Genomic DNA, 23,877 nt, shown 5'->3' with positions numbered 1-23,877 from the left:
GCAGGAACACACCCAGAGCAAACCAACCCGATGTGGTAAACAAAACCTAAATAAGCCTGTAAGTGTGATTGTTTCTGAAATACTGTTGAATATTACCATAATATTTTCATTATGATGGACTGACAGCAAAGACATTTGACATTAATTGGAAAATGTCTTGGAATTTCATCCAAAATACTGAACAGAAAAGCAGATGCAGAGACAGAAAAAGGAAACTGGTTTGCTGTTTTCTATTATTTCACATTTACATTATGACATTTTTCCCAGATACTTATTTTCTTTGTTTCACAATTTCTTGAATTTGATTAAAACTTCTGTTGAAGTTATACCACAAACTAAAAATAAATAACCTGTTGGAGTAACCCAGTTAATCTTTTCATTTTGGTTGCTTCAACAAATGAGTCAAATTTTCTGTTTTATAAAACTGTCAATTGCGAAATAGAACAAAGTACTTAATTATCAAACATAAATAATATTACTTTAACGTAATTATCAAATATCATATATTTTTGAGTTGAGTATTTCCATTGTACATAACGTTATACTTCCTGTCTGTTTTTCTACTTCTTAGTCAGACATTGTACTTTTCAAAATTATTTTTCAGACGACAGTTTTAGCAGCCTGTTTCTATCTAACGAATCTCAAATGAACTGAACCTTATTGACGTATTCCAACCTGTGAGGGCTTATACCACAGAAAATTTTACAAACAGTATCATGTGAGAACACAATTCTTGTTAAATATTAGAAGAGGTTTCACAACTATGACAGTATCATGAACTACCTTTAGGCCTTTCAGACCACAGTGTCATCCTGCTGCTGCCCAAATACAGGTCATGACTAAAGACAGAGGGGACGATCCCAAAAGACATTAGGATCTGGAATGAGGATGCATCTGAGACACTGAGGGGCTGTTCTGAGCTGACAGGCTGGGGTACGTTTTTTAATGAGAAGTGGGGATGAATTTAGCAGGCTTTCTGATGTACTCACGTCATATATTATCTTCTGTGAAGACAATGTCACCCAAACCAAACAGGTAACCATCCACCCAAACAACAAGAAATGGGTCACCAAGGACATTGTTTGGTGGAAAAGAAAAAGGCTTTCCTACAGGGTGACAAAGTCAGAATGAGGGAGCTGCAGACGAATTCAGGAGGAAGGCCAAGCTGGCTAAAATCAGGCACAAGGATGAGATGGAGACAAAACGTACATCAGGAAATGCAGGAGAGGCATGGCAGGGCTTGAACATCATGATGGGCAGAGCAGCCAAACCTGTGGTGGCTGACTGCCCAGAGTCCGCCTCTCCTGCAGAACAACTCAACATGTTCTTCATTGTTTAACAGTAACATCTCACCGATCCCCTGGACACACATCCACACACAAGGATTTTATTCATGGACCTTTCATCAGCTTTTAACACTGTAAATACCAACACTCTGCTACACCACCTCTCTGACCTCCAGATTTACCCCACACTGATTTTATGGTGTGGTGGCAGAAAGCAGACAAACATTTCAATTTCAGTATTTATTTACTGCATAGAGTGAGACAAGACAAAGCACAAAGTCACACAAGAAGGACAGACAAGCAAAAAGCCCCAACCCCTGAAGCTTACTGGTGGTCCTTAGAATCTCCAAAAGTAGCACCGGGGCCAGAGCCTTCAGCTATCAAGCTCCACGATTGTGGAACCACCTCCCTGCCTCGGTCTGAGAGGCAGACACCCTCTCTATGTTTAAGAGTAGGTTAAAAATGTTCCTTTTTGATGAATCTTATAGTTAAGGCAGCTCAGGCTGCTCTTATGCTGCTATAGGCTTAGACTGCTGGGAGACTCATCTGGATACACTGAGCTCTGCTCTGCTCCTCCTCCTCCTCCTCTATGACCTCCTCTCTGCTCCTCTTTCTCCCTGACCTTTTCTCTCCTAATTTTCTCTTCTATGTACACCCCAGTGAATACATGTTACTGACTTGACTTCTTCCCTGGAGTCTCTGTGCTTTATCGCCTCACAGGTTTTCCCAGGATCATCACAGGTTTTCCCAGGATCATCTCTGGACCTGCCGCTGTGGTCCTGCCTCTCTCCTCCTTCATTGTCATCACTCAGTTATCAATATAGTTAAGATAGTGTTTATTATATAGTTCCATAGATGTTCTAGTTCAGTTATCTGTGCATCAACTGCATTCATGTGCCCCCCCCACTTCCCCCCTTCTCCTCCTCTCCCCCAATCTCTCTCTATCTCTATTGCTCTCTCTTTTCTCCTCCTTTAATCTCTCTCTTTAATCCCAAGTGGTCAAGGCAGACGTCCAACCTCCAGGAGTCTGGGTCTGCTCCAGGTTTCTGCTGTTAAAGGGAAGTTTTTCCTTCCACTGTCACCACTCACAAGTGTTTGCTCCTGGAGGATTCTGTTGGGTTTCTGTAAATTGGCTTAGAGTCTGGTTTTGACCAACTCTATATGTAAAGTGTCATTAGATAACTTTTGTTATGATTTGGCGCAATATAGATAAAATTTGATTGATTGATTGATTTATGGCTTGATTTGGCCTTTATAGTAACATGCTCTGGGTTTGTTGGATGTGTGTGTATGATCATATGATTAGTCAGACTAAATATTTGAGTCTGAGTGTGTGTCTGTGTATGTGCTTCGTCCCCTTCTGTTCAACAGCACATTCCACTTGGGTGAAATAATCTGAGCTCCACTAGACGCACAAAAAAAGCAGAAGCAGGAGCACCTCAGTAGATTATATGCTACGACAATGGATAAAGGACTTTTTAATGGACAGACCACGGCGTGTGTTTTTAAATGGTTTTAAATCCAATTCAATGGTTTTGAAAACAAGGCTTCCCCAGGGCTGTGCTTTGTTGCCTATCCTGTTCTCTGCCTACACCATCAACATCACCTGTTGCAGGGAGGGACTGAAACTTTTCAAATATGCGGATGACATGGCCTTGGTAGCACATATCACCGACACCCAGGCCCTGACACAGTACCAGCAGGAGGTCCCCACCCTGGTTCAAACATTTGCTGAGAGCTCGCTAGAGCTCATTGTATCAAATACTAAAGAGCTATGCTGTGGATCTTCAGGGAAGAGCCCAGACCTGTTCCACCCCCTGAAGATCCATGGTCTGTGTGTCGAGCAGGTGCAGAGTTTTAAATACCTGGGGGATGGACATTGACACCCGCCTGTCCTTTGGCCAACACATGGACTCTGTGTACAAGAAGGCACAACAGCGTCTTCACCTGCTCAGGAAGCTCAGATCCTTTAACATCAGCAAAGACATTTTAACCCTTGTGTACAAATCACTCATCAAATCCATCCTCGCCTGTAACATCTCAACCTGGCTCAACTTTCTCACCATCAAACAAAAAAACAAAACTATTCCAAATAATAAATCAGGCCAGTAAAATCATTCAAACAGCCCAACTCCCTCTGTGTGAACTGTACAGACGCTCAGTGATGAGGAAAGCCACTCTCATCACTGAGGACCCCTCCCATCCCTCCACCACTGCTTCATGCTGCTGCCATCAGGCAGACGCTACAGAGCCCCACTGGCCAAGAAAAACTACAAAAAATTTTTATCCCCTCTGCAATAGCTGCTTTTAACAACACAAAATAGACTGCACTGTGGTTTTAGTGTTTTTAGTCATTTATGTGTCATACTTGTTGTTATCCATTGTACTGTGATTTTGATAGTGTTGGGGTGTTTTTAATACCTGAGTGTGGTTTTTAAACTTTGTCTTACAGCTGTGACAAAAGATGAATTTCTGTTTTGACTTGGAACAGACAATAAAGTTATCTATCTATCTATCTATCTATCTATCTATCTATCTATCTATCTATCTATCTATCTATCTATCTATCTATCTATCTATCTATCTATCTATCTATCTATCTATCTATCTATCTATCTATCTATCTATCTATCTATCTATCTATCTATCTATCTATCTATCTATCTATCACTTGAACTCTGGTCTTTAACCCTCCAGGGTGATCGAAGCATTAGAAAAGAAAAGGTTTTGTTTGACAATCGACCATGTAATATTTTCAGTCTGTTTTCCTATTTCAACTTCCAAAACAGATCATTAACCATGATCGTGGATTTCACTGTAATAAATAGTAACAAGAAAAAGTGTGTTCTATTTTTTTATTTTACTTTTGAGTCCAGTGTGTTAATAAAGTAAGCTAAAGTGTAAAAGAATTATCAGATCATATAGGTGAAATAGTGGTGATAAAATATACCAAACATGGGTATGATTAACACTTATTTATGTGTACATAAAGATAAAATCAGAAGTATTGAAAGACAGCCAAAATAGGTTCAGACCCCTAAGGATTCCGCGCTATCTTTCACAATGAACCACTCAATGAATGAGGTACAATCCACTCATGAAATGACATGTTCTATAAAAGCAACATAACATCCATCTTGGTTCTTTTACAAAGACAGAACAAATATACATACAGGGTGGGGAAGCAAAATTTACAATATTTTGAGGCAGGGACTGAAAGACAGTGTATGACCACTTAGTTTATTGAAAGTCATGAGAATTTATTTGCCACAAGAAAATTTACATCATAGAAAATGTTTTTATTCTATGTGTCCTCCTTCTTTCTCAATAACTGCCTTCACACGCTTCCTGAAACTTGTGCAAGTGTTCCTCAAATATTTGGGTGACAACTTCTCCCATTCTTCTTTAATAGTATCTTTAAGAAAGTCGACATTGCTGTGTGATGTTCTATTGGTAGCATGTTCTAAAACGCCCCAAATAGCAGAATCCAGAGGGTTTAGATCTGGGCTAGAAGGCGGCCATAAACATGATTCCCAAAAATTGCTAAAGTTGGATTTGTTGCTGTTGTCAACACGTGTTTTGGTGTTCTTGTGTAAGATTTTAACTTCAAATCATATTTTACTGCATTTCTAACGGTCTTGTTGTCTACTTCAAGTACAATTGCCATTTTTCTCATGGATTTGGTTGGATCCTTTAGGATTTTGGATTTGAGAGCTTTAATAAAAGCTTTGGTACGTTTTTTGTTGCTTCCTCCACTTCCAGACTTTCTCGTAATAGTTCTGCTCATAGTCATTCTCTTCTTTCCATTATAAACAGTCTTTATGGACACTCCAACTATTTTTGAAATCTCCTTTGGTGTGACGAGTGCATTTAGCAAATCACACACTCTTTGACGTTTGCTTTCCTGATTACTCATATGGGCAAAAGTTTCTGAAAAGGTATGGATAATAGTGTTAGGTATGATTATGACATCAATATATGTTTGGTTTCAAAACAATTGACGTAGTGCCTGCTGAGAAAAAACAACTAAATGTTCATTGTAAATTTTGCTTCCCCACCCTGTGTATATGTATATATATATATATATATATATATATATATATATATATATATATATATACACACATAATGAAGGTGAAAATTATGTCTCTCTTGATGATCTCATCTCACCCTGATGAGTCCACTACTCTAGAGCAGAATCAGTTTTGGTTATATTTTCACTTATCACAGTAGTAATTATTTATTCAGTAGGAGGCTCTTACTTGCTTACTTGAGGACTTTAGCAAACATCAAATTCAACTTTAATGTACAGTAAACACACATACAGACACACAGCCTCACTCACGCACACACACACACACACACACACACACCTCTGGGACATTTGCTTTACATATTTTACTTTGGTATGTGTAATGAGGAGTTACAGGGCCTACACATGGAAGGTGACTCTGGATGACTTTCTCTTTCTTCTAAACACCTGTGTCCACAATCTCATTTATTCATCACACATTCATATACTAATTAATGCACAACTGCAGCTATTTCTAAACAAAATATGACTCAAGATATTTCCAAACTTGTAAATTTGCAAGACATTTGTAACACAAATGCAGCTGCTCCCTCTTTTTTGGCATTTTTTTGTTAAAGCAGCATTCATTCATACATACAATTTAAATGAACGTCAACAATAAAACATTTGCATATGTGTGGTTGACATCCCATAAAAAGGAATTTGAGTCCAGACATGTCGGGGCCTCCTCAGCTTGAGGGCCCTGGATATTTGTGCCCCGACTTCCCAACCTGCATTGCCACACTGATGTGTTTATATGTGTTTTTGGGAGTCTGTACTGCAATTAGCAAGTCATCCTAATGAGGGCTTGTTGCCTCTGCAGGAGCAGCTGGTCCAACATGGAGGAATGATAATGAATAGACGCCTGAACAGGACAGCCTGAGCTATGCACAGCAACACAGCTGGAACACAACAGGGCATGTATAGTAAACATGAACATGGATGATCAGATGAAAAGAAACAATCATCGGCTTGTCTTTAGGATCCTGCCTCATTAAGACATAGCCCATTTTGAGAATGTTTGTGTGTTCTTAATGCAGGTAGATAATGTTTAAAACTAAGGCTTTGGTGTAAATTACACTGGTTTTCAATCCTTTACAGAGAAACACAGGAAGGTTTGAGACTGTTGATAAAAGAACTGAAGAGGGCGGAGTCTGGTGAAGTTTCAAGTTATACCTAATGAATTTAGTGCCACCTACTGATCATTTCATATCCTGCACCACTTGAAAACAACATACTGTATTATTACACCTGAGATTCTCCGTATAAATGATTTTATTGGGTATATGACAAGAATATCTATTCATGGCAAAAGGAAAAGGTAATATTTTGAGAAGGATAAGTTGAATCCCACAGATCCCAGGAGCTGTCATTACACTGGGGTCCTTCCTTCAGTTTCACAGAAAATGTGTTCACATTAAGTTGTACAATAGTTCCATTTTATAACATCCTACAACTTTCAATACAATGTGTATCAAAATAAAAAGGTATGGAAACACAAAGGAGCAATGACATACTTTAAAATACAGATTTCCAAGGCCTCCAAGTGAAGCATATCATGTGAAAGAGGTGCATCAGTGGAGACTGATGTGTGAGTTGTGGCACCAATCCTAGAGCTACACCACTGTACATACATTTTTTATGTAAGGCAAAAAGTGACTTAAGCCACACTTTCAAAATGTTCTTGTAAGAGTTTGGTGGCAACTCCTGCAGCAGCAGATATGGCGCTGATACACACACAGAATTCCAGTTTAGGACAAAAGCCATGAATCATATACATTTACTAAATCTGAGTGGTGAACAAACCAGTGGCCAGTTATACATCTATAGCCATGAAAAAACAAAAACAAAATGATAATCTGATCACTCAGACCAACAGAAATGTACCAGACTGCACACAGGCAGACAGATGTGCAGTGGAGCTTCAGGGAGAAAATGGCTTGAACCTGGTTATAAACTGCAAATGTGTTACACACATGGGATCATAGCACCTGGACAGACAAATGAACGAGGACTGGTTTCAGAGACTGCTCTATGGTGTACCAGCATCAATTTTGTTATTAAATAGATGAAAGCAAGTTTCACAAAATTTAAGTCTGACTTCTTTTGACCCTAAACTTGACAAAGGCCTGAAAGATTAAAAAATATGAGGAAACTGTTGGTTATCATTTGTGGATTTTTTTTTTGAAGTGTCATGATTTTTTCCAGATGACTTCACTTGTTTTAAACGCTGTATTTTCCAGTAACAAATAAAATTTGGTGTCAAAGTAAAAGTTAGAGATGCAGTGAACTAAGCAAATAGTTTGGAGTAGTGGCATGACCAGGCCTTTTCTTGTTTACAGTAAGACTTAATTTACCAAGAATTCAAAACCAATTAATACAACTTGCACAGAACATGCATCTGAAGTCTGACTATTAGTTAGATCTAAGTCTTAGGGTGAAACCAGCTCAGGTATCTTTAGGTGGGACATTGTCAAAAAAAGCATATGTAAGACTAGCTGCAATGGAATTCATACCAACATGACAGAATGTGAAAACAGGATTTCTGCACAATTTTGAAATGGACAACCCTTGCAGAAAAATTAGTGAGAAATTTAAATTTAGGGACAAAACACAAGAATGAAATTGTGTTCACATGCTTATCTGACTGTTAGAAATTCTAATCAGCATATAAACAAAAACAGATGACAAGTTTGTGTCAGGATGGAGAGCCAGGTGAGAACATGTTGAGTCTCCGTGTAGTGAGTCCAAATGCTTGTCTTATTTGAGGTTTTTAATCTGTTGGTTTGTGGTGTGAATCTTCAGATCCATCTTGTCCACTTTATTCAGCAGCGAATCAATCGAAGCGTCCTGGTCATCAATTTCAGCCTGGAGACCCAATCCCAGGTTCTTCAGTCGTTGAAGGCCGCCAGACATCTCATCTAGGTGATGAACAGAGAGTTACTTCAACTGCACTTTAGTTGACAATGCAATTAAAATTTTGTGTCTGACCTAGGGTGCTTTCATACAACTCTTTTCAGTTTGATTTGATCCACAACTGTAAATGTAAAACCTCTCCTGCACCATGGTTTGAATCAAACACCCAAACTTTGGTTTAATGAAGGAGTTTGCCTTGGTCTGGATCAGACAGAGCCATGGTTTATTTCATTAACAGTGGAAAAGACTTTTTTCTATGGTTCAGACTTTGGGTCCAATAACAGACACTACAGAGCTATTGACTATGGGCTAGTAAGTGGCAAAAGACAAACTACTTCAAAACTAAATTTTCTGAGGATATGAGAGGACCGGAAAGAAACGAAACTTGATGATAAAGAAATACTGTCAATAAATGCTCACTGTGTAAACAAAATGCAAAACAGGCTATTGTCTTCACTCATGTCATCTGGGAAGAATAATCTCTCCTCTTCAGCTGTTTTCAGGCCGACAGAACCATGCCAGTGCTGGTTCCTGCACCTAATCTCAAACCAATCAACGTGTTCACACCAAAAATCAGAGCGTTCGGGAACCAAAAATTTGGTTCTACAACTTATCCCATCATGCATCAGTCCTACTACATCTACAGGAAGTGTCGAGGGACAAAACAGTTGCAATAGGACATCTCCCTTTTTTTTTGGTGGCAAAGCAACACCCTCTGTCGATGACGCGTCATGGGCTCGCATAATGGTATGAACATGGACTGTTCACGGACAAGCACTCCGGTTCACAGTGTAACTGGTGCAGGCACCGCCTCCGACACCAGGCTGGCTGGTCTGAAAACAGCTTTTGTGAGACCTGGTAGATAAACTGACTGTGTCAACAGAACTCCTTTATTGCTCAAGAAGGCTTTAATTGTGAAACCTACAACTTGTCAAACCAAACCAAACTGTTAAGAGTTGTTAAAATTTCAAAGACTGGATCAGTTAGATAAATGCTGATGTGAATGTCTTATTTCTTTCATACTGATCTACCATTGAGCATTCCTCTTTAACTCTCTTTGAGTTGCTAAGTATCACTCAGGAGTCAGCATCACCGAGTACTTCAGGGAACAAACAACTGAAAATGCATCTGTCCCTCTGACAGACAGATACTTGCATGTCACAGCAGAAGTTTAACGTTGTGTATAATGCAGAAGCTTGTAGAAACAATGGATGAACTTCTGTGAAGTGTAATCTTGAGTAACAATGAGTGTTTTGTGCTTGTAGCCTCTCAGATGCATTTTTTTATTGCAAACATAAAGGCTGTCTGCTGAAATGACAACTGGCCAATGTCACACATGCATGATTACAAACCACTCAGTGTCAGGTACAGGGGGATGCAGCCTACATAGGTGATGAAGACAGGATGCAGTTATTACATGCAAGGTCTATACTAGACTTGCAAAACTGCAATGTGATGCCAAAAGCAACCAGATTAAATGCACATGATGAAAAATAATACATTACAACACACAATACAATCCAACCTTGGCTGTGACTGTCCGATGTGAGCCCTCAGAACTCTTGCTGCATGTTTAGGTTGCACACTGGACATCTCTCTACTTACCTAAGTTATTGTCCAGGGTCTGGTGAGCTTCCTTTAGGTATCTGTTCTGGGGGTAGCCATTGTGTCTCGATGAACTGTTATCTACTGATGCAGAAGCTCCAAACCCTGCAACAAACAAAGCAAAAGGTTAACAGGCTCTTTTCTTTACAGTTAGCCTTTCCCATTAGATTTCTACAGCATACTCTTACCTGCTGTATCCAGCTTTCTTAGGTTGGGGTGACTCGCTTGGTACTTGTCTTCTTGTTCTCTGCTGCTGGACATGGCAGTCTGTAATCTGAGCAATTCTGAGCGTCAGATAAGTTTGTTTATCTTTGTAGTGAAGGACATTCAATAACAAGCTGGAAATGGACAGAAGCTTGATTTTTTTTCTGAATAAGGTAGCTTTGAGTTCCGTAAGTTGCCATTGCTGAAACACTGACTGATGTTATAAAATAGAGTGATCTCAAACTTGGCTCCAAGAATGCCACATAATTAAACGTGACGTATGTACAGGTACCAACAGGTTGTGGAGTTAATGCGTTACAGATTCCACAGCTACTGAACGTAATGAGAATGGCTCTGATAGCGTAACATTTGTCCTACATTACAACTGAGGTTTGCATCCAACTTATTACTATTATTATTATTATTAGCCTACACAGCAAGTGTTGTTAAAAGTCAAAACAATAGACAAAATTGGTCATTTTTACTCACATTCTTAGAGGGCCAAATGTTTACATATTTGTTGACACTGTTTTTAAACTGTGTAACATTTATGAAATGCTTCAGATAACCTTCCACAAGCTTCACTTAACACTCTGTAGGAATGTTGGCCCATTCCTCCAGCAGAACTCATTACACTGAGTCAGGTTTGTAGGCCTCCTTTTTCAGTTCATCTCACAAATATTTAATTTTCCACTCCAAAATGTTAAACTCCTTAACTGAGCCTTGCTACTTGGCTGTTTTCTTAGGCTGTGTTAGTACCATTTTGGTTTTAGGCTTAGTACTAAAATAACACTAAAGGTCCATTTATGTCCAAACTTCTCACAAATTACTCCTTCTCCTCAAAAAAACAGTTACTGCAGTCCATGAATTTTTAATTTACTTTCGTACCAACTAAATTAGTTGGTACGAAAATAAATTAACAGAGGGAAAGTACTGGTTAGGAAATAATGACCTTAGTCTACACATACACACACACACACACACATATATATATATATATATATATATATATATATATATATATATATATATATATATATATATATATATATATACACACACACACACACACTTATTTATTTATTTATGGACCATTTGATATTCTGTTCTTGAATATTAATTGTTCTGAAATTATTTTTCACATAAGATGTTGTAACTTGTTACTTTTTGTACTTTTGGGAAAAAAAAGTATTTTGTTAGTACTCATTTAAATTAAGTGTTTTTGCCTTCTTCATTCATAAAGCAAATATTTCATGTGTGTTTTGGATTAAAGGAGAAATTATAATTGACTAATAGGTTCTTGTCACTCACATTCATGGCAAACGTTGATTTTTCACTGCTCTACAAAGTGGACCAACAATTATTTCCAAAGGTGTACACTGAAAGACTTATTTTCTTTAATGATACAAAGGTGTTAGAAATGATGTATCCTGATTTCATCCTAACTTGTAACTGATGCACTTTTGCAGCTGGGGAACATACATTTTGCATTACATACCTCCACTATCATTGAAACCATATCATAATTACCCTATGAAAAATATTTTCTATGCCATTAAAAAGGCAAAAGCAAATGTCTAAGAACATAGGCTTGTCTCTTACGTGCTGTTGGCCTGATAGGATTTGGGCTCTTCAGGAGGTGGTTTTGTTTCTGGCTTTCCTTTGAAGTAATTGACCAGGCCACCCCACACACTCTTGATGCTGTTAATGTGCCTCTGGCTGGTCTTCAAGTCCTGATCCATGTTGTCTAACATCTTGTCTGTCCTCTTCAGCACCTCACCCTGACGCATCAGCTCCTACAGAGACAGACACCAGTATCTTCCATTACCAAAGGCCTCTGAGAGAAAATCATTTAAAGATTAAACTGAATAATGTGACATATACCTCTGCAGTTTCCACACCCATCTTCTCTGATTCATAGATAAGGCCAATTGAACGGTAACTGCTGTCTACAGCAGACTTCGCTGTACGCATCACTTCCTGCTGGAGGTACCTCTGTCTTCTCTCAGCTTCACTTAACCCACTGTCGTCATCCTCATCATCATCAAAGCCCCCTCTACTTTTAGGCTTGAAATCTTCCTCATCATCATCTGCAAATGGGTTGTGGGATTTGGGGTAGGCCATCTGTAGAGCAGATAGAAGACATCAGAATTTTTTTTCTGGGATACATTGTGATGAGTATTCTTTTTTTTTTTTTTTTTTTATGTTTAAGTACAACTAGTTTGGTAAGTTCATACAGTTATTAATGCAGTCCAGCCGCTTACCCCACTATTTTCTTTAGGTCGAGGGAACACGCACAACTATTAGAAAAATCAAAGTTTCTCTTATCTTATTGTGTATGCACTCATTTGTTAGCTTATTACTGTGATGTATAATAAATGCTTGTTACCTCCGCCAAGGTGGTTATGTTTTTGCCGGCGTTGGTTTGTTTGTCTGTCTGTCCGTCCGTGTGCAAGATAACTCAAAACGTGATTTGGATGAAAATTTCAGGAAATGTTGATTCTGGCACAAGGAACAAATGATAAAATTTTGGTAGGGATGGGGGGGGGGGGCACTGATCTGCCTTGGCGGAGGTCTGCGTTCTCTGAGTGCTTTTCTAGTATTAAAAATATTTTGACTTGTTTTCTTGACACATTGGTCCTTACATCATAATAGGATCAAGAAGTGAAACCGTGTCACAATGCCCACTGTAACCGTGTTACTTTAAATCTGTGCCAATAAGTCCAAAAGTTTCCAATATACTTCCTGCATTTTGACATTAGTGTATCTTAATATGTTATTTAACACATCATAGACAAATTCAAGTGAATTTATGGGAATTTAAGTGAATGTTAAGCACTTTGGCGTAAACCTTGCCAAAATCAGTAACATTTTTGATGAAACTGCGTTACCGAGCACGTTTTAAAATATTTTTGGTTAAAAAACGTATGTTATGCAATCATCACCCTTACTATGTTAAAGGACTTACAAATACCTACTGAAATATGTAACACACTGACATTATATACGTACAACCTGACCCATTAATCAACTGAACTGATACAAAATGTTTGATATCAGTAATTACATACGTAAATATATAATTCGCCTGGCATATTAAGTTCTCATTTTGGTTTGTGTACACTTAGAGAGAAATTCAGTTTAACCTGTTATCTTTACATTGTGAGCAATTAGTTTTATCTTCTACTCAACCCGCACAAACAAGTGGACTTTGAGCGATAAAGAAGAGAAGATGTAAGCTTGTCCTTTCACAAAACAACAGGACGAGCTTTTTGCAGCGCAGTTCACTGATATTAGATCAACGTGTATCCTGTGGCTCGGCTAGCTAGCTTAGCTAAGAAATGAACTCACAGGTCACCCAAGAACCACACCCATACGGCAAAACAACACGGCGAAGGCTTAGACTTTTTTACCACTAGAACAGATGATACCTGAAATGAAGCTGGAAAGGACAAAATAGGACAAATTCAACAAACATACCTTTGCCCGACAGGAGATGTACGCGGTGTTGATGCTTTATCAGCTGACCGTTAAACGACAGAACACTTCCTGTCATATTTAGTGACGTCAGGACGTAATGTCTCGAGGACTAAACCTGCGCGGTTAAGACGCAAAAGTGGCGACATTAGCACCGGTCGTAAAAATAAAGTATTCATACGTGCACCAAAAAGACAATATACCTCATTTATATATAATTCCAGATTTTAAAAAATACCAAGCTTCTATCATTTTGTAAAACCACATATCGAATTGATTCTCACGGTTCGGCTTGTCCCTTCTGACTTGCCGTACTGCGGTTTCCCAGCGCCAGCGGCTGCTGCCAGTTTCCTCCCCTGGCTCAATTTCACTCGTCTGATGTAGGGGTAAACATGTCGGTAATGGGAGGTGGTACGAGAGGGTTTTATTTCAATACAGTCCTGTCTTTGGCCCGCTCTTTAGCTGCCCACCGCCCCGCACCGGTAGAGAAGGTGAGAGCAGTGCAATTTAAGAGAAAAAACTGCATTAATTAGCTAAAATTATAACCGTGTAAAGCAACAGGGGATTGGCTCCGCTTCCGCACACAGGAGCACAGGTTTATGTTTTTATTAGTGACGTGACAGTATGAGGAACGTTTTACAGGTGTATGTATGCGGCAAACCTTCGTCCTGTCGACGTATTTACTCTGTAATATACTGAAGAGTGCACCGCAGGAAAAGTGGCGTCGCTGCTTGTTACCGCATCAGGCAGACAGTAGTCAGGTTTGATCAGCACTGCAGTCAAACAGGTTTACACAGAGAAGACAGATGACAGGAGGGCTGACTGTGTGCTCTGCTACAAACACACACTGTCACTAACCTGTTGAAAGGATGACCAGGAAGCTAACTGAGCACCAACAGCTAAGTCATCTGTAATGCATCTAATTATCAGTGTTGTTCAGGACTGAAAGCTCCTAAAACATTTCAAGTTACAGTGTTTTTGTACAGTGACTATTTAAAATTCTCAGGAGGGCTGTTAAGTATTGTAGTAAGTACTGTAGTTAAAACTAAAGTGTATCTCACTGTACTGGATGTCAGATCAAATAGTAAAGATTCCCAATACATCTGCACTCTAGAGAGGATCAATTGGAACCAACTGCTGTCACTGTCAAATTGATTAACTGTTGTTTCTGCACAACACTATACTGCAAGTCCCAGTTCACTCAAAAACATGTATTTTGTAAAGTTTTTAAAGTCTCTAATCTTTGACAGTCACTTTAAAATAATGCATGTACAGGAGTGCATGTATATCTGTTGAATGCTTTCTCAAGAAAAAGAAAACATCAGTGAAGGAGAGAAACTTTAGAAAGGAGCAATATTTACAAATTTAGAGATTCCACATATCGTGTATTATTTGTATCCTATTGTATGTCTTAAAACATGACAGGCTGTCTGTTTAAATGAAATAAAGATGCTGTGGCTACACACATATAGTATCTCTTAAAACTGAACTGTCACAGTAAATAAATACTCTGATATTTAGTACTGACAGTCAGAGTTTTCATTTGTTCTTCAGTAATTTTATGTCACAGATTTGTTGTTTTCATTGTCTTTCAGGTCCAGAAGCTACAATGTATGTGTCCAGTAGAAATCCGTGGCGTATTCACTCTCGATGTGCGTCGCAGAGATGCTGTGATAGCGTTGGCTGTGTTTCTGGTGGAATCTGGCTTACAGGTGGGTGGTAGCCTTTTTAATACAGTGTGTCCATTTCATTTTCACTTTAAAGTATGTATCACCCCTCATATGTGATGGATAGAAGTGGGCTGAGGATTTGGAAAATGATGGAAGCCACAATGTTGAGAATGCAATAAAGAGGCAGTAACAAAACATCTTTAGATTAAGTTTATCTGGGGTAGGAAATATCCAATATAGTGTATTACATATATTTATCAAAACCTGCACGGTCTCGGAATTACAAATTTAACTCACCAAAGACAGTATTTTTTCGAAGGATGGCATGAAATTGGCACCACAGTACAGTGATGAAAACACAGTTCTTGGTTTTTACCCCTTCAGAAGTATTTCTTCTTCAGATCTAGACACAGTGATGTATTCTAGATGACTGTCTTATGTTTAGGGACTGCAGGTTATCATGCATTGTATGTTTGATTCAATCCAGTGCACATTACTCTCCTAGGTATGTGCTTCAAAATTGAGCAGTTTGATCATCAGAGCACATTGCTCCTAATTTCTTTTGTTCAAATGATAAATGTACACCTTTCTAATCTTTTTTTTCCTACATACTCTCTTAAAAAAATTCACAATTAAGTCACAATCAAGTGTCTATTCAAGGTAAAATCCTTTCTGTTTTCTGAGTTTGGGGGTAATTGTAATCATAATATTCATTGTGTAATACATTATCCTTGATGATATTGTGAAACTAAGATGTTTGAGACAGTTATCATTCTGTGAAAATCTCTTAAAATTGCAACTCTACTTATCCTGTATAGCTGAATTACTGTGTCATGAATGTGTAGTTTTGTGAGTCACTTTGTTCCCACTTCTATAAGTTATCATTACCATATCAGTAGTGTTACTGTGCTTGTACTGCCAGTCCCCCACAGGACTCAACAAGTATCACAACGATAAGCTTATTCGGTTAATCTGATTATGAGTGTGATTAGTATGAAGCGGGCTGTGTAAGCCTTTAACCTCATCACACTGAGACACAGTGGTACAAAGCTTCAATGCCACCTGTGCATAGCATTAGTTTCACGTTTTAGTGTTGAATCATCTTTTGATTTATTGTCTGAAACCAACTTCTGATGAAGTTGAAATACACATTTTCAATACTTAATTATCAAGACAAACAAAAGTGCTACCCTGTACCAACAGTTACCGTTGTTTGTGGTGTGTAATGATTTGCTTTCCGCTGGCAGCACAAAGACATGCTTGTTTCTTACTTGCTGAGCTTATTGAGAGGGCTGCCACGGGTTCAATGGATTGAAGAGAGCTTGGGAAAGAAGGGAAAGGGTAAGTGCAATCACCTTACAATGGGACATTTTATTTTTGACTGCTGACTACTTTTCACTTGTAGTTAGAGCACTAAAATAATTGTCGTAATTATTATTATCAGTCATAACTCAAGACATGTTACAAAAAATTTTTTATTTTTTATTTTACCTTTATTTAACCAGGAAAACCTCATTGAGATTAAGAATCTCTTTTTCAAGAGTGTCCTGGCAAGATGGGCAGCAGTACATTAAATAGTTACAGACAGACTTCCATACATAAACCGAATACACAAAAAGCACATAGACAAGTCAAACCTTCCAAAGTCAACTCTGCAAAAAGTGCTCATGAAATGTAGACAAAAGTGCATCAGGTAAAACATCTGCAGCCAGATATCTCCCTCTCTAAGTCATACAACATCCTCTTAAAAGTGTCCAACAAAACCAGATCCTTCAGTTTCAGGTCTTTTTGTAGTTCATTCCAGGTGAATGGGGCCACATACCTGACGGCTTTTTTCCCCAATTCAGTTCTAACTTTAGGAACAGACAACAAGAAAAGATCCTGAGAACGCAGATTATAAGCGTCTGTGGTTCTGCGACTGATGTAGATCAGTCAGATCTCCAACTGAAGGTAGGATGGGAGCAGACCTAGAATAGACTTGTAAATTAAAATACGCCAATGATTCAGTCTGCGAGCCGACAAGGAAGACCATCCTACACGATCATAAAGCAGACAATGATGGTCATTAATGATGCTTCATCATTGTATGGTAATTACTCATCTTGAATTAGGGCTGCACGATATTGGAAAAAACTGACATTGCGATTTTTTTTAACCCTGCGGTATATATTGCGATATGAAAAAATACTCTGGAGGATATAATAGTCGTGTGGTGCCAACATAAATGGTCAAACAAATTAGTTGTGTTTTTTCTCGTGACAACAGGTGCAAGGCACTGTCGACACAGAACACGTGTTTTAATTTCATCCTTCTTGTAGCCGAAATAATTCCAGATAACTGATGTTGTTTTTGTTTTTGGCTCTAAGTCTTAGTTTTCAGTGATTTTTTTTCTTGTTCGTTGCTCATTTTTCAATGTTGTTACCTGTGACTCACTCCATGTGCAGGGGCGTGGTCTGCTTCAGTAAACTGATTAAGAACGCTTGTGATTGGTTGATCACTGTGCATAGAGTGTGTCAGGTACCCAGGTTGAAATTAGATGAGAACACATTGAGTTCATTTGCCTCCTACATGGCAGGACCTGCAATGTGACTATTGAGCACACGTACATTGTGATGGCGATGCTCAAATAATGTATTGTGCAGCTCTATCTTGAATTTACTGTGACCACCTTTTTTGGTTTACCTTCCACACTGCAAAAAAATATTTTCAAGAAGTGGAAATTTTCTTATTTTGGGGATGTTAATCTGTTTTTTTTCTAGTTTTAAGCGCTGTTAGAAAAAAAAAATCTTGGCAGTGCAAGAATGTCGACCTTGTTTTTAGAGCATATGTCTTCGCTTTTCTAGATCAGAATTTGCAGCTTATTTGGAATACAAATGATCTAGAAATGAGCTCTAACAATGTGCAACACGAGCAACCAGTGCTTTGCCACATATGCAGCCAATGTTTTCTCCTTATTTTAAGCAATAATCTTTCTTAATTCAAGAGCAATACATTTTTTTACATTCAAAGACACAGTGACAAAACAATGCCAAACGAACATCTTTATTGATCAGCATCACAAATTTGTGTTCCAGCACATTTCATGATATATGCAGCTAAAGTTGTGCGTAGTACCTTTTCAGTTTTTTTGATGTTACCCCCAACGAGGTTCCACGAGAGCTGAAGTAATATCAATTGGTCCATTACCACTGGTGAGAAAGAATTGTCACTGTCTATCATGGCATCATCATTGGATGTTACTGGACTGAACAAACAAACTCATCTTAACTCTAATATAGCCTTTCCCATACGTAGTTTTTTCAAAAGTTTTTTTGTCCTGCTGTCTTCAGTGTCTTCTGCAACAAAATTTGCATCCTTGCAGTGATAAGCAGCTGGAGAACCGAGAAGCAATAACAGCGGGCCTTAGTGTGTGCTGTGTTGGAGATGGCAGCATAGCAGGTTGATTCTGTATTAAATGGTTCATTGATGGGGTACTAGGCCAATAGTGGAAAATAAAGTACCTGGGGTAGAATCAAGTTGAGTTGAACTGAGCTGGTACCATGTGATGGAAAAGTGTTTTAAGATGATGATATTGACCAAGTATGATGACACAACTGACTGCAACACACAGTCTGATGTATCATCTTTTTTCCAGAGCGTTTACTGTCAGTTTTCTTTCTCTTCATTGCTCCTCAGACTCTCTTCCAGTTGCAGAAAACTTTAGCTTCTGTTTAGTGACCCTGTTGGCAGATGTGGCTCAGAGGGACCCCGATTCCAGACAAGAGGTCTGTTTATGAAGTGCCCATATTTGCTCCTCTAATTTCCATGTCAAAACCATCATAAAATACATTATTTACCACACGTTACAGATACAGGCTTCTGTTATTACTGTTCATCGTAAATGCCCTAAACATGTTACCCTATGTGTGTGAACGGAGTCACTCAGAGCTTTTTATTAAGACATAAAGGTTTATTCATGTCACATTTATTGACAGTATATTTGCACTATAGCATGACATTTGTGTGAAGTAACCAAGAGTAAACTTAAAATGTCAGAGTAAACAGTAAACAGGATTGACACCACTGACAGGTGACGAGATTAAACAACGTTACAGTCAATTAATTGCCCATTTCTTTGAAACTGAATATTGTTGGCACCATTTCATATAACGTGAATACACAGGTCAACTGAATATAGAAGGTGTAAGCCTCATACTTTTTGTTTATTTTATTGGTGAAATACTACTTTCTGTGTGATTAAAGTTTCACTTTAATCATTGATTTTATTCTGTTTACCCTTCAGATCTTGAACACTGTAATGGAAGTCATGCAGGCATTGCAAGACATGTGCCAAACACCTGATAACCATGATAAAGGTACAAACACGCACGCACGCACAAAGAAACAACGAGGTATTCATCCACCTTCAGGATGATAAAGCTTCACACACACACACACACACTCTCGTCCCTCCAGTCTACCTGTGCAGGTATATTGTTCCGAGCCTACTGGGTATGACTCGAGCGTTTGGCCGCTACAGCAACACAGATGATGCCCTGCTGTCCAAGTTGTTCCCCAAAGACTCTCCACAGACTCGCTGCGTCACGGAGGAAACAGAGGGGATTCGCCGCAGGTCCTTCAATGACTTCCGCTCCATCCTGCCATCATCGCTGCTCACAGTGTGTCAGAGCGACACTCTGCGCAGACGCACTGGGGCCAATCAGGATTCATTTTCACAGGTGTGTGTGCATATATATGTGCGTGTGGTCTGAAAAATGGCATGACTGCACAGTCTTTGTGACCAGTGTCCAAACAATACCAGAATTTGGGGACTATTGCCAGGAAAAAGTTACGATATCAAGAAATACATCAGCTAACTGTATGTTATATGGCAGTTATTATGAGACAAATACACATGCAATGATACATTATATGACTTCAGTTGAGGAAAAAGGCATAATTTGCTGGGTTCTATTTTCTGTTAAAAAATGTTTGACATCTTTGCGTATTAACTTGAGTATTTCTGTGATGGCCCCGTATATGCTGATGAAATTGGACATATACTTATTTTTTTCTCAACATCTGAGACTAAACTGTGACGGCTTTGTTTTGGTTGGTTAGAGGTTAATAGTCCGCTGTCTCATAGGTGTGCACAGATCCAGGAGGCCACTCTCCCTGCTCTCCCACAGCCCCTGGGCCACATTACTTTGAAGGTAAAGCACAATGGGATGCTTTGATTCAGTGACTCTGATGTAACAAATACATATTACATCTTATTCTTTATCTGCACTTGTAAGTCTGCTTTAATTTTCATTTATTTTTTTAAATAATTTTTTTATTAGGACATATTTTCAGTATACCTATCCTCTCAGCTCAGGTATAAGCATGTCCAATTTTCCATTTTTCATTTTTCCAAAAACCAACTAACAACAAACAAAAACTTAAACTAAAAAAAAAAAAAAAAAAAAGAGATAAGTAGTGCCTCGTAGGTGCTTTGTATAAAATGAGTATTTTAGTAATTTCTGCAGAGAAGGGGACATCCAAATGTGAACCCCACTCCATCTATGTATCTTATATCTAAATCAGTCATAGTTACCGCCTCATTTGTTAAACCATTCCTTTCTTTTTCAGGTGCCTACCTCCCAGACAGCAGCTCAGTAGACCCTGACTACTATTTCTCTACGGTCAGCTCCAGTTTCTCCATGTCTCCTCTGTTCATGGGAGCAGGAGAGAATGAGGTGGAGGTGCCTGTTGATCTGCTGCGACAGCTCCTTGGCATGGTACAGTACCCCACAGTTGGCTCTTTTACTATCATGCTACTTCTGTGGTCCTCCATCCTGCTATCATGTGTCTTTACCAGTGCTTGTGCACATTTGCAGGTAAAAACGTTTGTTTCTGATGCTTTCTTGAAAACACTGGATGCCACCATGAATGAAGTTACAGAGGTAACTCTAGAAGAATTTTATTACATCGATAGGTTCCCAAAGAAAAATCAGTGCTGGTGTGCGTAATCTCTGTCATTTTCTCTTCTAGACTAACCCTGGAATCAACCTGTATTACAAAACCTTCAGTGATCCTCTCTATGTGTGCGTCTTCAAAATGCTGCGGGACACACTCTACTACATGAAAGGTAAAGTATGTTAAGAGGTTATTTTTTGTACTTTTATTCCACAGACTCCTTTGTTATATTTACCTTCTTCCTGTTCACCAGCCTTGCAGTCAACCTTTGTGCGAGAGGTGCACGACTTCGTGCTGGAACAGTTTAGCAGCAGCCAGTCCGAGCTGCAGCGGGTACTTCATGATGCGGGGGGGTTGCCAGGGGAACAAAGCCCCCTCAAGCTTCGTTGCCAAGCCAACGCTGCCTGTGTAGACCTCATGGTGTGGGCTGTGAAAGATGAGCAAGGTAATCAATTGGGGGAGAGAGTGAGCAGAGCATTGTAATCATAATTACAGGGATACTGGTTGTGTTTACTGTCTCAGAGCAGCTGTTTGAACCAGAGTAGGCATTTCTGGCACATGTTTGCCATCCTCCAATGTCTAAAGAAGTCAGTATGGTAAGATGTTACAGGTATAGTTTATAAGGTATAATTTGTCAAATTTGTACGTTAAACATTCAAGGAGAATTTGTGAAAATTATCAAGATGTAAAGAAGTCATTGACATTGGCAACAGTTAGCATGCTAAGCAGCTAGCTGTAATACTAGACCGAGTAGTCTGTCACTGTATTATCCAGCTCAGTCCAACATGAGAGGAAGAAGATGTAATGCTGCTGTTTTGGTCAGTGGCTCCTACATTGAAGTATGCATATTTGTACATTGTGCAATTCAAAAATAGAGGCATTTAGCCTCTTCAGGTTGCCAAATGCCTGTTGTAACATTCCATTTGACAAGGTCGCTATATCTTTATAATTTTACCTGGAATTAGTGTATCAGTTTGCATCTGAACTAATATGTTAAAAGCCCAAAGTTACAAAATAACACAAAGAAACACAACTAAACAACAAGAGACCTGAAACTCATACGATAAGTGAAGTTAAATGACTGTTTTTGTCATGGGTGTCTGGTGGCTTTGTGGAGAGATTCAGTGTCTATTTGATAGTTGATAGATGTTGATAGGAGTATTTTTTTTTTGTCCTAATGTTCTACATTACAGACACACGGGTCTTGTTCTATATGTTACAAGTGATGCTGGGTTATGGACCTCTATAGCAACTGTTTGACAATTCCCTCTTTCTTCTTTTCAGGGGCAGAGAATTTGTGCACCAAACTCTCAGAAAAGCTGCAGTCGAAAACCTCGAGTAAAGTCATCATTGCTCACATGCCCCTGCTCATCTGCTGTCTACAGGTATAGAAGGAGATCTGAGATATTCACATCCTGTAAAAACATGGATTTTAGATTAAAATGAACTTATCACATTATTAACACATGAGCTGTGAAACTGAGCAGTTTTTGTAAATGTTTTTATCCCTTTGTCTCAGGGCTTAGGGCGTCTGTGTGAGAGGTTCCCAGTGGTAGCTCACTCTACCACAACATCACTCAGAGACTTCCTGGTTGTTCCCTCTCCTGTTCTTATTAAACTCTACAAGTATCACAGCCAGTACAGCACGGGTACGGGCAGTCCTTTTCATTCCTAAATAGGTGTTTGTTCCTCAGGTTGCTTTGTACCTGACAGCATTATTTATTATGTGGTTGTAGGTGGGTGTAGTAGGTTACAGGTTACATATTACTTTGTTAAAAATGTAACATTTTGCATTTGATTACTAATCTTTTTCCTGTTTTAAACCATGTAGTAGATTTGATTGTATAGGAAGTTTTTTGGAGTAAGTTCTATAGCAAGTTTTTTAGAGTATATACTAACCTTAATGTCAACCAGGTTACTAATGTGCTTGTTTTGTTCTGTCTGTTTTTTGTCTTCTTGTGCTGTATGCAAAGCTGCTGAATACTTGAATTTCCCTTGGGATTAATAAAGTGTCTCTCTCTCTATCTATCTATCTATCTATCTATCTATCTATCTATCTATCTATCTATCTATCTGTCTATCTGTCTATCTGTCTGTCTGTCTGTCTGTCTGTCTGTCTGTCTGTCTGTCTGTCTGTCTGTCTGTCTGATTGACAGAGGAGAGGCCAGTGGTGTTGCCAATCTACACTGTCATAAACTGTACCAAAACAGAGTAGTCCTACACAGTGAACAGATGCAAAGCAACAAAATTATTGTTATGTTCTGCACATTAAAGGTCGACCAATAACAGATTTTCAACAGCTGATATGGCAATAGTTTGAAGTAGCCGGTTAATTGGCAGATGTTATCCCTCTTCATCCACAGGCAATTTTGCAATGAAGACATTATGCATATCTGACATTTATTAACTATCTTTGGGTTTAATATAAGCCAGATAATTGGTGAACTATGTGATCTATGTGAAAATAGTAAATTATTCAAATAAATATGCATCACTCACTGTCAGTCTCAAAGTAATGAATCAGTAAATGTGAATTTGAATATTTAACTAAAAAGTCCTGAGTAAATGGGAGTACTTTTTGAGCTATTACATTTCCTCACAGTCAATATGTCCAATTGAGAAGATAACATTAGCTTCAGGCAAATTCTGGAGTCAGTTTATACTGATACCAATACCACTATCAATGCCATTTAATTCCAATATGAGTTTT

The 23,877-nt window shown here is 38.7% G+C and overlaps 2 protein-coding genes across 4 annotated transcripts in view; one reads left to right on the top strand and one right to left on the bottom strand.

Annotated features, from left to right (window-relative positions):
- Window positions 1–6,615: 6,615 nt before the first annotated feature.
- Window positions 6,616–13,637, bottom strand: snap29 (synaptosome associated protein 29). Of its 2 annotated transcripts, none has more exons than XM_030143945.1 (6): window positions 13,564–13,637; window positions 11,968–12,207; window positions 11,686–11,879; window positions 10,068–10,153; window positions 9,880–9,984; window positions 6,616–8,279 (listed from the first exon to the last, which is right to left on the bottom strand). In XM_030143945.1, exons 2-6 carry the CDS (start codon window positions 12,205–12,207, stop codon window positions 8,119–8,121), a joined length of 786 nt encoding a protein of 261 aa, XP_029999805.1. In that variant the 5' UTR covers window positions 13,564–13,637; the 3' UTR covers window positions 6,616–8,118. The 2 variants fall into 2 exon arrangements, with proteins under 2 accessions (XP_029999805.1, XP_029999806.1); XM_030143946.1 differs by having other exon boundaries at window positions 13,515–13,591.
- Window positions 13,638–13,914: 277 nt separating this feature from the next.
- pi4kab (phosphatidylinositol 4-kinase, catalytic, alpha b) overlaps window positions 13,915–23,877 on the top strand; it is a 52,241-nt gene continuing 42,278 nt past the window's right edge. For both annotated transcript variants that reach the window (XM_030143465.1, XM_030143464.1), the window contains exons 1-13: window positions 13,915–14,051; window positions 15,156–15,272; window positions 16,478–16,571; window positions 18,906–18,994; window positions 19,513–19,585; window positions 19,686–19,948; window positions 20,356–20,422; window positions 20,841–20,989; window positions 21,089–21,154; window positions 21,243–21,339; window positions 21,421–21,612; window positions 22,452–22,552; window positions 22,687–22,816. In XM_030143465.1, coding sequence (XP_029999325.1) covers window positions 13,953–14,051; window positions 15,156–15,272; window positions 16,478–16,571; window positions 18,906–18,994; window positions 19,513–19,585; window positions 19,686–19,948; window positions 20,356–20,422; window positions 20,841–20,989; window positions 21,089–21,154; window positions 21,243–21,339; window positions 21,421–21,612; window positions 22,452–22,552; window positions 22,687–22,816 — 1,537 coding nt within the window. In that variant the 5' untranslated portion in view covers window positions 13,915–13,952. The remainder of the gene's footprint in view (window positions 14,052–15,155; window positions 15,273–16,477; window positions 16,572–18,905; window positions 18,995–19,512; window positions 19,586–19,685; window positions 19,949–20,355; window positions 20,423–20,840; window positions 20,990–21,088; window positions 21,155–21,242; window positions 21,340–21,420; window positions 21,613–22,451; window positions 22,553–22,686; window positions 22,817–23,877) is intronic.

This window comes from Sphaeramia orbicularis, chromosome 9, assembly GCF_902148855.1.
Source record: "Sphaeramia orbicularis chromosome 9, fSphaOr1.1, whole genome shotgun sequence".
Classification (NCBI taxonomy): Eukaryota; Metazoa; Chordata; class Actinopteri; order Kurtiformes; family Apogonidae; genus Sphaeramia; species Sphaeramia orbicularis.
The sequence above is the reverse complement of the archived record's forward strand: the minus strand, read 5'-3'. Positions and strand labels throughout refer to the sequence as shown.

Coding starts and splice junctions, on each gene's coding strand:
- snap29 (XM_030143945.1), bottom strand. CDS start 12,207: ATGGCCTACCCCAAATCCCACAACCCATTTGCAGATGATGATGAGGAA. Junction 10,154..11,685: donor TCCTATCAGGCCAACAGCAC/GTAAGAGACAAG, acceptor AGAATTGCTCAG/ATTACAGACTGCCATGTCCA. Junction 8,280..9,879: donor GACCCTGGACAATAACTTAG/GTAAGTAGAGAG, acceptor TTCATCACCTAG/ATGAGATGTCTGGCGGCCTT.